The sequence below is a fragment of the Canis lupus genome, chromosome 21, assembly GCF_011100685.1.
Source record: "Canis lupus familiaris isolate Mischka breed German Shepherd chromosome 21, alternate assembly UU_Cfam_GSD_1.0, whole genome shotgun sequence".
Lineage (NCBI taxonomy): Eukaryota > Metazoa > Chordata > Mammalia > Carnivora > Canidae > Canis > Canis lupus.
The window spans coordinates 29154163-29170078 of record NC_049242.1 but is presented as its reverse complement, the minus strand read 5'-3'; the positions used below and the strand labels follow the sequence as shown (position 1 = coordinate 29170078).

Sequence of the window (15916 nt, the reverse complement as noted above, 5' to 3'; positions counted from 1 at the left end):
TATAAACTTTTTTTTTTTTTTAGTTTATAAACTCTTTTAACCTCCTGATATAAATTTCTCCCTCTTAGGATATTTGTGAAGACTAACCAGGATCATGTTAACATATATATACATGTATTTATACAAATGATTACATGTACATATACCCATATGTATACATATATGTGTGTATTTGTGCATATGTATAGATAGACATGTAAAGATATATACATAGATCCCATGCCAGACATTTTCGTTTTCTTCCAGCATAGCCAAAATACTCCTCTTTATCTAAAGATCTGCAAATCTTGATTCAAATTTTATATAGTGGCATAGCCTGCCCTAATTTTTAATGCATGCTTCTCAAAGAACAAACCATATCTTCACTATCCTGAGTAGTTCTACCCTTTATTTCATATTCTTTAAGAAGAAGGAGAAAGATGGGAAGAAGGGAGAGAGGGAAGAGGAAGAAGGAAGAAAAGAAGAAGAGGGAGAAGAAGAAGGGGGAAAGAGAGAGGAAAGTGCAGAGGGTGGGCAAACGCAGTGACATACTCAGGTGTTTCACCACAAGATAAAGGACTGAGCAGCAAAAGGCTGTCTCTCATAAGTTCAGTTAAGCCTAGACCTGACCTCTATAGGACACATCATGAAAATTCATAATGTCTGCAGTAGGGTTCTGGGATCTGAGAAATGAGACTTCAACAGAGTCAATTATCATTTTATTAAAGCAAAACCAAACCAAACCAAACCAAGCCAAAATTGTACCTCATCGATACAGTGTATATTTTTCATCAATAACAGATATTTATTCTTACATATAAAACTCTTAGATAAATGTTTCACAACTAATGAAATTTCGTTTCTCAGTACAGAAATGAGTACAATCTTTGACATCAATTTTTACTTTAGGAAAATGAGACCAAGAGGTTCTAAGTAACTTGTTCAGGTTTACACAGCTTGAAAGTAAAGAGACAGGATTTGACCTCAGAAACTCTGAGCACCAACAATCTATTATTGGTAAATATTTTATTTATGCACTTCAGCTTTAACTCTGTGATACATAAAAGGGTGCCGTTGGTAAAGCAACACACTCTGAAGGATTCAACACCTACTGACAGATTTCTATGTAAGGTCCTATGTCCCATGCACATGGAGAGAATTGCTGTTTTCCTTTGTTAATTCTATTAAACAGCAGAGGGAATGAGGGAAAGAAATGTCAAAGGAGGTACAGCAATACTGCTCTTTCTGGATTAGATGTGTTCCCTTTGCAAATAAACATTCTTTCCTAATAATAAGAAAAACTAATAAGGAAAAAAACATTCTCTGCTAATGAAAACAAAATATTAGGAAGAAAAAGGCTCAAGCTTTCACTGGATAATAGGGGCATGTAAAAGACTATTGACTTGACTTTTATTCCCTCCAAATTCATATGTCACAGTCCTAGCCCCTAATACTTCAGAATGTGACCTTTCAGAGATAGAGTTTTTACAGGGGCAATTAAAATGATGTGATTAGGGTGGTCCTTGCTCCAATCTGACTGATGTCCTTAGAAAAACGTAGATTTAGACACAGAAATGCACAGTGGGAAGATGATATGAATAGACACAGAAAGAAGTCAACCATATACAAGGCAAGGAATAGACAGAGCCCTCAGGAAAAAAAAAAAAAAAAAAAAAACAACTCTCCTGACACTTTGGTCTTAGACTTCCAAGCTTCAGAACTGTGAGACAAGACATTTCTGTTGTTTGAGCTACCCATTCTGTGGTACTTTGTTACAGCAGTCCTAGCAGACTGTTCCAAAAATATTCTAAAATGAAAGATGAATAAAAGAAGGAAGAGGTGTTCCTAATGGTGCAGATGAGCTCAGGTTTAGATAAGCCCCAAGACAAAGGGTGCTACACACAAGTGGATGAGGGGCTAAGAAGGTTCAGGAACTCGGTGGGCACAGGGTGATAGGGTATTGACAGTTCCAAGGATTGAAATATGGATAAGTAGTCTGAGAAAACTGACACTCAGAAAACTTGTAGATGAGTGACCCATGGTTTGTGACATTGAAAAATGAGACAATGCGTGCTTCATAGTCTAGGAAAACCCCAATACGACAGGGAGGAACAGGCATGAAAAGAGTCAAAACCTTGGAATCAGAAGTGGAAGACTCCTCAAAGACCTTATACTCAGATTCATTCTGTAGCCCAATAACCCAGTAACCAAGTTGAGGTTTGAATCTGGAGTAAACATCTAGATGATTTACTTTTGGATCAAAAAAAAACCCAGAATCCCCTTTTCTCTTGAGGCTTCTTCCTTTACTGTACACCCCTAGGATCCAGGCAATCTTCCCAGACACATCTACTTCCCAGTAGTACTTCCCTGAGGAGAAATGTTGGCAGCCCAAAATATCAAAAGCAGAGAAATCAAATGGATATATACTTTTAAGTGGGAAGTTGTGCACAACTGTTACTTGTCTTTTATCTGCAGAAATGGTAATATTCGAAATAGCATTGACTGGCTTCAACATCACGTCCACTGTAAGAAAAAATGACAGGGTCAGGTGACAGATATAGAGTAGATGTGTCTTGAGACACTGTGAGGTGGAATATTGGGGAGTGACTGGGAGAAACTTATGTTGATGGGTCAGAGATGAGTAGAACACTCAAGAACTGTTGTATGCATGTGTGTTTGAGAGGAACACATGAAACTAAGACCATGGGACCTGATAGTAACCACAATTTCTAAAAAGGAATCAGAACACAGTGATTAGAACAAACTGTAGTTCCTTCTTACCCCAGTAGCATTGGACTTCTGTCAGCTCTGAAATGACAAAAATTTCGTTAGAAGCAAAGGAGTAAACACTGATACCTGTCTTTTCACTAGAATGGGGATAGGGAGGGCAGCTCTGTGAGGCTATGAACTCATGAACAAGATGATGAAGCAGACACCTTGACTGTTCCCCCTTAGGTCTGATCACACCTTCAGGAGTTCTACCTCTCCTTATAAAGTCTACATCTTCTCTTTGATCTTCATCCAGAAACAACATCCTCTCCCCTATTTTGCCCTAATACCACAAGAATTCCACACCCAAAACCTTCCCCTTTACTCTTCTTACCTTTAAACACTTGCAACATCCCACTCAGATCCGGAATTAGGAATGTACTCTTCAGTTTCTTGGAAACAATGTTTGGCTTTTTCAAGGTCCAGCTCTCACTCCTAGAGAAGACAAAAATTGATCACCTCACTTCTGACCTTGTGTCTCTACAAGACCACTGTTTCCCTCGCTTTTCACCCCACTGATACACTTAAATTCTCTCCACTGGAGAAGGGGGGAAAAGGGGAGAATCCTGGTGCTGCAAACAGAAGAAAAATGCTCATGCCTACTTTTCCATTTACCCTCCATGTGATCTTCAGAAGGTCTTCACCTCAAAGAGCTTCATACTCTTCCTTCTAAAATGGAAAAATTTACCCTATACTTTACCTCTTAAAAATAATAAAACTAGGTGAACTCATGGTGCCTTTAAAAGATATTTGATGCCTCTAAAAAAAAAAAGTATTTAAGGACAGCTGGGTGGCTTAGTTAGTTAAGCATCTATCTTCTGTTCAAGTCATGATCCCAGGGTTCTGGGATCAAACCCCAAGCCAAGATCCTTGCTCAGCAGGAAGCCTGCTTCTCTCTCTGCCTTCTGCTCCCCCTGTTTGTGCCCTCTCTCTCTCTCTCTCTCACACACACACACACACACACACACTGACAAATAAAATCTAAAAAAAATAAAAATAAAAAAATTTTAAAAAGCGTCTGATATATGAAGAAGTCATGGTCATCTTAGTGGTTCCACCACTAAAGATGGAATTTCCCAGGCACGTGGTCAGTAAAGATGCTCCAGACCCTGGTTACTGAGAGATTTAGGTTATCAAGTACATAGCTCCTGTATTAAAAGTTGAAGGATCTCCAAAGCCTGCTATCCCCAGACATATATCTAGATAATAATATTTAAGGTTACATTCCCTGGGGAAATATTACAAACATCTAGAAAAGGAGATATTATGACAATCAAATTAAAAGTTTCATGTGTTTGGAAAGAACTAGATGCTGCCAGGTGGATAGACAACTTTAGACACAAGAAGACTATATTTTCTACAAGATGCTAAAATGTGTAAGCAAGAAGAGATTAATTATTGGCACCAGGATGAAAGCCACTATTCTTAAAGACTGGAGCTTTTTTTTTTTGGAAATCCAAATAAAACCACTAGAAAGATCTTGTTTCTTCTAACATACAGAAGAAAAATAAGTGCAAGAGTGTTATCCTTGTGGAAAATTTGGGGGCCTGGCAGATGGAGGATGGGATCTTCTCTGAAATAAGATAGACACCTATGAAATATGAAACCAAACTGAGGCAGACATTGAGGTTTGAGTGAAATTATGTTCTTATTGGTCCTAACTCTGTGACTTCCTATCACCAAATTCCATTGAGAACCTCACCTGTGATCAAAATTTTGAAATTATATAATTCCCAAATTCTCCAGCTCTGTGATTGTTTTTTATCCTGATTGATCCCAAGATAACTTTGTCTTCACATAAAAAAAAGGACCATACCTGGTCTCCCACACATACCTTTTCATGACATTAATCATATCCTGGGGAGAAGAAAGAAAACATGAGTCACGTATAGCATTGCCATATTTAGAAAATAAAAATGTCTAGTTAAAATTTAATTCTAGATAAATAACAAATATGCTTTAATTTAAGCATGCCTCCTGCAATGTTTATGATACTTTTCTACTAAAAAATTATTTATTCTCTATCTGAAATTCAAATTTAATTATGCATCCTGTATTTTGTCTGGGAACTCCCCAAGGAGCTATAAGCCCTCCTACCTTAAAAAGTTTTATTCACCTTAGACCCCTAACACCTCTTGGTATGAATGTGTTAGATGGTCAGAGTCTGATGATCAGAATATGGAGGACAAAATGTAAAGATAAGACTGAGATCAACCATCCCAAGCACTCATGTGAGGATATTAGAAAATGCTTTCCAATACTGGGAGATGGTATATATTTAAAAAGAAGATAAGAGACTTGACATAAAAAAAAAATACATTCAGGAGAAGACCTCATTAATTCATTATGTTTCTATTTGTTCTAGAGACAAATAAAGATGAAACCCATATTTGCAGACATTATTCCAAGCTCTGGAGAGTCAAATATGAGTAATTAATAATAGTAGTTCTCAAAAAGTATACTTTCTTTTGCTGCAGGTACAAGTAAACAAGCACTTCAAACAAATGTTTCTCTGGCTTCCCTCTACTCATTCTATATACCTCCTCTACACTATCTATAGGTAATATCCCTAATTTTTAAGCATGAAATAAGCCTCAGAACCTGAGAAAGTCTGAAACATAACTTATTATTTCCCAACTATTTACATTCCATTGTCCAAAATGATACCAATATCTGCTCAGTCACTGTCTTAGAAACTAGAAATCTTACTCTGAATTCCAATATTGTATTAAGCCAGTCCAGTCCATAGCCTCAACATCTTTTAGCCAGCTTTTTATTCCCAGTATAGCCATTATTTGCCTTATTTTTTTAACAGAAACCTACCAATATATTTGGTTTCCCTCTCTCCAGCCTAACCCCTTTTATACCAACAAATACTTGCCCAGCAGTTGGCTCTACATACTCAGATAAAGTTTTATGCTCTGTATTAGGCTTTTTTGTTGTTAATGTATATGACAAAAACCCAACTAAAACTTGTTTAAATTTAAAAGAAAGAAGAATAAATTCAGGGGCAGGTGTAACTTTAGTCATAGCTAGGTTTTTAAGTGAAAATCTTGTCATCAGAATGTGTTCTCAAAATTGTATTTTCTTCCTGCAATATTGACTTTCTTTTTAGACTCTGCATGGTATCAAATTGAATCTCCTGGTTTAAATGATAATCCCTGACATATTACTTGCTGAAAAAGAGAATTTCTCTTTTTAGTCATGATAGTAAAATTCTAAGGCATATAAAAAACCATTGACCTAAATTGGGTCAGATGCATATCTTATAATAATTATTGCATCATTGGTAAAATGTAGGAATTTGATATTCTGATTTACCTAGAATTGAGAAACATACATCCCTGCTGCTACTGATTTTATCAACCCTAACCAATTACAATGGGCTGAGAGTAAGGATGGTTCAACAGATAATTCAAGAGGTTGTTACCAAAAAAAAAAAAAAAAAGTAATTGAATTAATTTCAAACAAATGTCCCATGCAACCCATCCCTTCACTCTGACTGCCATCTCCTCACCTTCCTTTTTTCACCAAATTATTCCCCCTCAAAAAAGGCTCAATATAATACAATTTTTACAATAATATTAAACATGGACAACTTACATCACACATAAATTATAATTTAAGATCATTTAAAGCTCTAAACTTAAGATCTGAAAGTGTAGGGACACCTGGATGGCTCAGCGGTTGAGCATCTGCCTTTGGCTCAGGTCGTGATCCTGGAGTCCTGGAATCGAGTCCCACATCGGGCTCCCTGCATGGAGCCAGCTTCTCCCTCTGCCTGTGTCTCTGCCTCTCTCTCTCTCTCTCTCTCTCTGTCTCTCATGAATAAATAAATAAAATCTTTTAAAAAAAGATATGAAAGTATAAAACTGTTAGAAAATAAAGGTAAAAATCTTCACAATACTGGATTTGGTAATGATTTCTTTCATATGACAAAAATAAGCACAAGGAATAAAAGAAAAATAGCTAAGTTGGACCACATCAAAGTTAAAATCTTCTGTGCATCAAAGGACACCAGGAAGAGATTGAAGAGATAATTCATGAAAAGGGATAATATATTCACAAATCATATATTTGATAAGGTGTTAGTATAGAGAACATACAACAAACTCTTACAACTCAACAACAAAAAGCAAACAACTCAATTTGAAAAATAGGGAAATAATTTGAATAGATATTTCTCCAAAGAAGAAATGGCCAATAAACCACATGAAAAGATGCTCAGCATTACTGGTCTACACGTGGGAAATGCAAATCAAAATCATAGGTATTGCACAGTGTAGACTCACCAACAACAAGAAAATCAAATATAAACAGAGATTTGTGTTATTTGACTAAATTTAAGTGAAGATAACGGAAGCTTATTTAGAATTTCTCTCCATTTTTTTCACTTCCTTTTATAAATTACTAATAATGGCAATTTCTCTTGCTGTTCATACTTTGAATTATCCTGATGACCCTTCAAATGTCAGAAAAGGGGTACTGAGAATCCTGAGAGTCTTTGAATGTCACCGTGAGAAAGAAAGTGTGGGGACCCACCAGAGAAGGAAATTTTGTCTCTGTGTTTCCCCAGAATCTCATCATGTAGGAGCTCCAACCCAAGCCTTACCTGCACTGTGTCTACTGACGACCCCCATATCTGATGCTCAATGTCTGAGATGAGCTCTCTCAAGCATTGCTTCTGCTGAGCAAACTGGTCTCTGGCCACTATCAAGTTATCCAGCACATTCACTTCATCTTCCTCCAGCTTTTGCAGCACCTTCTTCTCCTCACTGTTCAGAATGTCTCTCATTTCATTAAACCCTTTCAGAATCCTTTGTCTCTCGCTCTGCATATGATTCTTTGGGTATGAGAAGAGAAAGAGGCAGTCAGTGTGTCTGGCCAAGGGCCGACATCGTCTGGACCTGGGAACCAAGACAAGAACTATTTTCCTCAGAGAATTCTCAAAGAGATAGGGAACAGGCAATGAGCAACTACCGAGAAAGCCATTTCCCCACTATTGTCTCTTGCGTTTCTCCCAAAGAAATAGATTAAAGTCTACTTTATCAAGACCCACTCTGAGGCACAAAGTGATAGCTGGATGAAGTTTGGATTGCAGACACCTGTCCTGTATAATCATGCCACACCACATAGGAAGCCCATCTCCCCACACCTCCTACAAAGGGAACACTAAGCTTTTCTCAATGTGTTTTCTGGAAGTATTAGTGGCGCAAACTTGATGATGGATATGGGACATGGGATTCATGAGTCATTTTTATTGTTTCCTCCATGCCTTCACTTCCCAATATTTGGTTTCACTCATGATATGTCTACTCTCTGGCACCCAATCCCCAACAGTGAAGGAATGAAATGAAGACTAATTAAGAAGCCCTCAAATTCATTATTTCTGAAGTAACAAAGAGGAAGGAGCATCCTTGTGACTGGACCAAGGTGCTGCCCATTTTCTGTCTCAGAACTCCCTCAGGAAATATCTCTTCCTGCCTTCCAGGAAACTCTCTTCTCTTTGATGTCAGCTTCCAACTCCTCCACTTTTGTATGCTCCTTCCTCAGCTTCTTCAGAGCTGCCTGGAGTTTCTCCTGTGAGAAAAGAGTCACCAGAATCAATCTATGAGCTTTCTTAGCACCTGGATAGAGGGAAGAAGTTAGACTCATCTCAGAAGAGACTAGGTTACAGAAATGAAATTGGTGATTAGAATCTAGGATATAGACAAAAATCTGAAGAGGTATTCTGTATCACTGGGTGACACAAGCTACCATCCCTTGGTCAAGAGTAACAGGATTATTTTTTTTTTCCTAGAAGAGCTGATACTGCACCAAGGAAGTTCCTTTCATCTCATTGACATATTTCTCACATTCAACCAACCGTGTACCCCCAGAAACCCTCTCTTCAAAGGGGCAATCAGAATTTATCTTGGGAAGCATTTCTCCACTCATCTAACTTCTTATTTCTGATCAAGTGAAAGAATGCACAAAAAATCTTTTAAATCCCAGAAGCTGAGCAAAAAGTATGGAAAGAGATTACAGAGCTCAATTCTATGATGACCAAGAGAAGAAAGTAATTTTAAAAAGTGAAAGATTCACTTGAGGTACCATTATGCCCCATTTACCTTCACCCTTGGGCCTACCTGATATTCCTTGATGACCTTCTCTATGAAGAATATTTGATGACCACGGTGCTCTGCAGACTGGGCACAGTGCTGGCAAATGGCCTTCCCATCCTCCTTACAGAAGGTCAGGAGTTTTTCTCCATGGACCTCACAGAGCTTTTGTTTCTGTGGGCTCATGTTCTCCCTGACTTTCTTCGCTATGTTTGCCAGTGGCTGATTAGGTCGGAGATTCCAAAACTGGTATTTGCACTGGCACACTGGGCAGGTGCCTTCCTCTCCTTGATGGGTTCCTGACTCCATGCTCTTTGCAGTGATGCAAGCCTGGCAGAAACTGTGGCCACAATCCAGGCTCAGAGGCATTGTCAGAAGCTCCAGGCAAATGGGGCAGGTCACATCCTTCTGTATGTTTGCCTGTGCTGGAAAATCCATTGCAGTGTTCCCCTGGCTTCTTCTTGTCCTGACTACTGAGGCCTTTCTTGCTCACAGACTCCTGTAGGGGCAGGAATATTGATAAGAAAGGCAAAAGTAGAAAGGATACTGATTATGTAGAGATTTAGAACAGGGAAAAATATTAATATACAATACAGAAAGGAAAACAGACAAGAGAAGTAAGTCAATAGCAGAATGAAAATGGCTCTTTGTAATATTTCAAACGCTTGACTCTAAGTTTATATCGCATGAGAAATTTCACCCCATCAGGGCAAGCTTGCTAGTTTCTCTTCTTCTGCTGGTAGGACAAATTGAAGCCCTTCCTACCAAGAACCATGTGCAACTCATCAATTTTTTCTGTCTTTACTCTCCCACCCCCAAATACATCCTCCATGTTAAATACACTAAACCCACTGTAACACCTGGTCTTTTGCACTGCTCTCCTCCTAATTGGAGTGATCCTACCCCTAATATTTGCCTGACTCCCTTTTTAAAAAGTTTTATCAAGTTATATGTATATCAAATGCGCTCATTTTAAGAGTACAATACAATGATTTCAGTAAACTTAGGGAACTGTATTACCAACCCCAAGTCCAATTTTAGAACATTTCCATCACTTGAAAACAAACTGAATGTCATTAGCAGTCTCCCCCATTTTGAGCCTGTTTATACAGGTTTGTCTTTTCTGGTCAATTGATACATTGCTGTAAATTTGCTAAATTTCTCTTATTTACTATATAATATATAACATCTTTCTTTAAATGTCTTATTCTTCCTCCTAAAAAGTAATCTAAGGATAGATCAGGCATGGTTTCGTGCACTGACAGTTCCTTGGTATCTAGAGAGGAACATCATACACAGGAACACAAAATGTGATGAATTTATAAAGTTAGAACTCCTCATCTTTCTGTAATTGACTAGATCTTTCTCATTAGCTTTTCATTTTTTCTTTCCACTTATTAGCAGTTCTCTAATAGCTGAAAAATTTACCTCCCAACACATCTGTCACACACGGAGTCTTCCCATGCCCTCAAATTCATTCCCCAAATAGGGAGATAGAAACAGCAAGGGCCACAATAGGCAGATAATTGTATCACTAACAATTTTATAACCAGTTGCAGTTTACAAATGACTTTGACCTATTTACCCCTTATATAAAAATCCTTGAGAAATAGGAGTATATCCTTTCCTCAGATGTATAAATAGAATCAAATGATGTATAGATCATTCTATTTATAGAGATCATTATTTTATAAAGGGTAGAGTTGGTGGACATACAATCCACAGGATCCTCTTTCAGAGTTATCTTTGCACTTTGCAAAGATATTAACAAAGACAAACGGAGGTAAAGGTTGTAAGAACTAGATGGGCATTTATATTTTTAGGGAGGAAAATAACAGATTCATATACTCAGGATCACACACATGACAGATCTCAAGAAACATAAATTCCATTGAGTTCTCTGTCAGTTGTGGGAGAGAAGACTCAATATAGAACAAAGACCATTGATAGAGAGATAAAGTCTGTCCTGTTTCAAACACATTGGGTGCTATTGCAGGTTGAATTATGTTCCACAAAAAATATGTCAAAGTCCTAACCTCTAATATGTGTAAATGTAACTTCGCTTGGAAATGGTATCTTTGCAGATGATCAAGTTAAAATGAAGTCATTATGATGGGCTTTAATTCAATATGACTATGTCCTCATAAAATGAGGCAATTTGGAGACACAGATGGACATGCACACATGGAGAAGGCCATGTGAAGACAAAAGCTGAGATCAGGGTGATGCATCTACAAACCAGGGAACACCAAAGATAGCCAGAAAGCTACCAGAAACTAGCAGAAACCCAGAACAGATCCTCCATCACCACCTGCAGAAAGACCAACCCTACCAACATCTTTGATCTTGTACTCTTAGGCTCCAGAATTGCGAGAAAATAAATTTCATTTAAGCCAACGATTTGTGATTTGTGTTTTTATGGCAGTCCCAGAAAACTAATATAAGTGCATCTGTTTCCTCTATTCATTTATTCTTTATTCTATCATTGAAGAAGTGTTTCACCATTGAAACTCCCTCCACCTAAACCAGACAGACAGACACAGAGACAAAATGTAGGCTCACTTTGGAGATGGTACAAATGTAGGACTTTCTATGGTAGGGTAAGGGCCTACTAGATCCTAAGTTTCCTTTTCTCAGTATATCCTGATTGTCTGCACAGAGGCTTTCTGTGTCTGCACAGTTTAGACAAGAAAAATGAAAGTGTCTTCACAATAAGGAGAGAAAGTCCTATGAGGGGGTTCGACAATATCTATAATACTTTCCCTATTCCCTGGATTAGGAATTGTCAGTTGGAAAGTAAGGCTTGTTCTTGGCATCCAGAGACCTGGGAACTCAGAAGTGTTATAATTCCTCTGCATTTCTCTACATCCAGAGCTCCCCCTTCTACCACCCTTTAGAGTACAGGGTTTAATCTTCCCCCACATAAATGACCCTGCCCCCAAGAGCTCTGAGGTCCAGTTGTTTCAAAGCAGTCATTTTGTCACACAAGTCCATGTCCGTAAGTGACAGGAGGTTAATCCTTGTCTGTCTCTTCAAATTAGATCCCATCCAACTGAATCTCTTACCTGGATTCCAGGAATAGGTTCCCCACCAGTCTCCCTGATACTGTCATTCATCTCATACAATCTGCTCTCATCACTGTTCACCCCACCAGCAAGAACGATTCTCTCTCTTTTTTTTTTTTTTTAGAATCAATCAATCTTGCCATTTCTCTGCTCAAATACATATCATTCAACTTGAGTCAGTCTTTATGGTGGTTGAGTTAGGTTCACATTATACATCCCCTCCTATTGCCTCATCCCCTTAGCCCAGCTCCTACTCCTCCCCGATTTAGACTGGCTACCTTATTTGTTCCTTGATCACTCTGGGCAAAAATCCATCTTAAAGCCATCAATTCCATGAAAACTCAGCTCAAAATCACCTTCTCACACTGATACCTACCATGAAATCTATTTTAAATTGTTAAAGCCCTTTAGGAGGGCACACCATAGACACCAGGCCCTTTGGCAGGCCTTTTTGTCTATTCGTGCTATTGTTTCTTTGTTTTCATGTTTTCTCATATTGAATTATCCTTTTGCTGTTTATTTACTTTCTCTCCACTCACCCAGAATATAATCTTTTACAGATGCTTAGTATTTATTGAATGTTCAGTGTTAATACAATTTTTTTCATCAGAGCTATATACTTTTGCTCTTGTGAATTTAATCTAAAATGTTTAAAAAAATTTTTAATTCACTTTCTCCCATCCATTGGGCCCTGTACTAGCCCCCGAGCAAACAATTAATATTCACTATATATAAACCTTGTCTAGATATAAGACACAGACCAATGACTTCTAAAAAGTAAAAGGAAATTACACATCAAAATATTACATAATATGGAGATCAAATTACAAGGTGTTCAGAGAGATTAAGATGGAGTTCTTTCTGAGAAATTACCAACTCCCTTCCTTAGCTCTGTGCAGGGAAAATGGAGTAAAGGGTTGAGCTAGAAAGCAATGGGAAGGTGTGTCTAAGATGATAGAGGACAAGTTCATTTTTTTAATGTATATATTTTTTTTATCAGAACTTGATTTGCCAACATATAGTATAACACCCAGTGCTCATCCCATCAAGTGCCCCCCTCAGTGCCTGACACCTAGTCACCGCATCCCCTCGCCCACCTCCCCTTCCACTACCCCTTGTTCATTTCCCAGAGTTAGGAGTCTCTCATGTTTTGTCAACTTCTCTGTTTTTCCCCACTCATTTTCTCTCCTTTCCCCTATAATCCTTTTCACTATTTTTTACATTCCCTGTATGAGTGAAACCATACAATGATTGTCCTTCTCGTAAAGCAGGAGTGAACACCAGAGCATTGTGCAGGTGCTGCTGAGATGGCAGTAAGCCATGCACACTCAGAAAAAAAAAAAAAAAAAAAAAAAAAAAAAAAAAAAAAAAAAAACATGTGGTTGGAGCTCCAGAGAGACAAGTGACCATGGAGGAGCTGCAAAGATGGACAGCCGCCTAATCATCCAGCCTCTCTCATCAGGCTGGCCAAAAGTCTGGTAATTTATCAGAAAGGTCCTAGACAGCTTCCCAGAAGTTATCAGGACAAGAAGATTAAAAGGATGAATTTCAAGAGCTTCTTCTCCCAGGCACAACCCTTAAGTTCCCTTTCCCTCTCACAAGTCCAGATAAGGACTCTTGTCTGTGCTGGCTTTCTGCAGGAGCTTGGGCTTTTATGAAGAGGGAAAACAGGGCTCCATTCCATGGGCTTTGCTGGAGGAAAAGAGGAAGAGATTTTCTGTTTCTGGGGGGGGAAAGTTATTCTGGCTCACCTTGGCAAGGTAGAAAATTCAAAACTAAGGAAGAAAGAAAATGAGAGTAATTCAACTGGGAGAAATAATGATCCCTCCAAGAAACAAATAAGGCTTTTGATGTTGTTAAACCTCCCTTCTTTATCAGTCATGGTGCCCCCAGACTCAATGCACCTCTCTTTTGCAGAAAACCTACCAGCTGGCTCTTTGGTGAATTTAAAGCAGCTTCAGAACCACAAATTAAACTCATCCAAACACATTCAATATGTTCCTTCCAAACGTCCTGTCCTTTGCCCTCCCAAACTGCCCCACACACACCTTTAGGTTGAAGTAGAGAAGTCTTGATTCAGCGGAGATCAGATGCAGGTATAGGCAAGATTCACTCACCAAGCCAGAAAACTGCTCTCCACAAAAGAGTTTCCCTACAGGAACTGAGTGAGAAATGAAACTTAAAATCTGAGAAGGGGAAATGAAAGAAAAGAAGCAGAGAAGAAACTTACAAAACAATAACTGTGGGAGGGCACCAAGTAGGATGCCAGGGAAGGATATGTTCTAGAACCTGCACCAGCTAGGCACCCAATCACTGCATTCTTATTCCTACCCTGGCTTACTCCAGCAAGAATATTTGAGCAAGAAAAAAAAAAAAAAAAAAAAGTGAAGCACAATGATATAGCCTGAATACTCAGCATTTCAATTTAATCCTATAATTATTTGTAGAGCTTATCCTATATTCAAGCCCTAAGCAAGTCATGAAGGATAAAATAATGATCCGGAAAGATTGGATCTGAATTCTTGCAATGCAGACAGTGATGGGAAAGATAATCAGTTATAAATCTCTGTAAATATGAGCAGACATAATGACTGTCAGCAGCCATTATTGTAAATAGTAAAAATAAAATTTAAAAGTTTCTTCAGTGTGAGCCTAGGGAGAAAAATTTTTCCAAAATGTCATTGAATCTTAGTAGTATACCGGTGAATTACCAGTTTCTGTTTCTTATGCAGGCAGGTCAGAAAAGGAAGGCTTCTAGAAATTAATCATAGTAGAACCAAATCAGTGCCTTGTTACCCAACAACCAGGAGGCAGGTGAGAACATGTAAGTTAATACATGATAGTATTCAAGCACAATCTTTTACTGAGTAACACACCTCCATAATTTTTCCACCTTCCCCCACTTCCTTTGGGAAAAATTTGTCCTTCTTTTACTATCAATCAAAAGCAGGAGTGAAACATCTTCTATTTCCTGCACACACTTTAGTGTTGTGTTATCTATCTTGTCCTTGCTCTGATTACATATTGTAGACCGGGCAACTTCATGGTGGTGGCAGCTCTACCAGAGATCTCTGACTGAAGGAATTGCAGAGCATGGCAAACTTCACACATGAACTGATGTGAGATCTGCAGGGCAACTGAGAAGTCGATGTTTGGTGAAGTAAAGCACAGATATTCTGGTATTGTTTGTAACCCACAGACATGTAAGGTAATTGTGGCTTATAAACTTCTCGAATCTCTTATATCTATGAGGCAGGAACTGGAAAATCATATAGGAGTATACTGAAGTAAGTTTTTCCTAACAATGAAGAAAGTTGTGATGCTTTTCACGTGCAATTATAATCATCTCCATTTTGTATAAATTGCATTCTGAAAGGGCAGCCGGGGTGGCTCAGCGGTTTAGCGCCGCCTTTGGCCCAGGGCCTGATCCTGGAGACCCGGGATTGAGTCCCATGTCGGGCTCCCTGCATGGAGCCTGCTTCTCCCTCTGCCTGTGTCTCTGTCTCTGTCTCTTTATCTCTCTCTCTCGTGAATAAATAAATAAAATTAAAAAAAAAAAAACAAATTGCATTCTGAGAGCTAGCATTTTTTATCACCTTTGCTATCATATAATACTATCATCAACTACTCCTCCCCTTGCAGCCCTGCACCAAACAACAGTAAGCTTTATGAAGGCCGAAAGGGAAATTTTCTATGTTGTTCCTTCTTGTTTCAAATATATTGCAAAGTGTTGCATACAGGGAATGATATTTAAATAGACACACATTTATATGGCTATAGATACCACTTAAATTGCATTGAACAAACTGATGATAATCATGGTTTGGTTCTACTGTTGCTTTTGCAGTCAACATAAGTGCTGTGGTGTGTGTGAATTCTGGCATAAATATTTATATCAACGCCTTTGAAGAATGTTACCCAACAATTTTTTCATGTCTTCTCTGTTTTGCTCCTAAAGTTTACTCAGATAATTCTCTCAGTGCCTGTTTTTTAATCGTTCTA

At 38.3% G+C, this 15916-nt stretch overlaps 1 protein-coding gene across 1 annotated transcript; it reads right to left on the bottom strand.

Moving 5' to 3' along the window:
- Positions 1–681: 681 nt before the first annotated feature.
- TRIM22 (tripartite motif containing 22) lies at positions 682–14165 on the bottom strand. Its single transcript, XM_038568855.1, has 8 exons — positions 13963–14165; positions 8877–9348; positions 8233–8328; positions 7361–7591; positions 4583–4605; positions 3083–3183; positions 2761–2787; positions 682–2502 (listed from the first exon to the last, which is right to left on the bottom strand). The coding sequence occupies exons 2-8, from the start codon at positions 9285–9287 to the stop codon at positions 1907–1909; spliced, it is 1485 nt and encodes a 494-aa protein (XP_038424783.1). The 5' UTR covers positions 9288–9348; positions 13963–14165; the 3' UTR covers positions 682–1906.
- Positions 14166–15916: the final 1751 nt, after the last annotated feature.

What these genes read in the sequence shown, in the direction of transcription:
- TRIM22 (XM_038568855.1), bottom strand. Translation starts at nt 9,287, where the DNA reads ATGGATTTTCCAGCACAGGCAAACATACAGAAGGATGTGACCTGCCCC. An exon ending in AGAAGAGAGTTTCCTGGAAG is followed by an intron (nt 7,592 to 8,232) that starts GCAGGAAGAGAT and finishes TCATACCCAAAG; the next exon opens with AATCATATGCAGAGCGAGAG. An exon ending in ATGATTAATGTCATGAAAAG is followed by an intron (nt 3,184 to 4,582) that starts GTATGTGTGGGA and finishes TGTCTTCTCTAG; the next exon opens with GAGTGAGAGCTGGACCTTGA.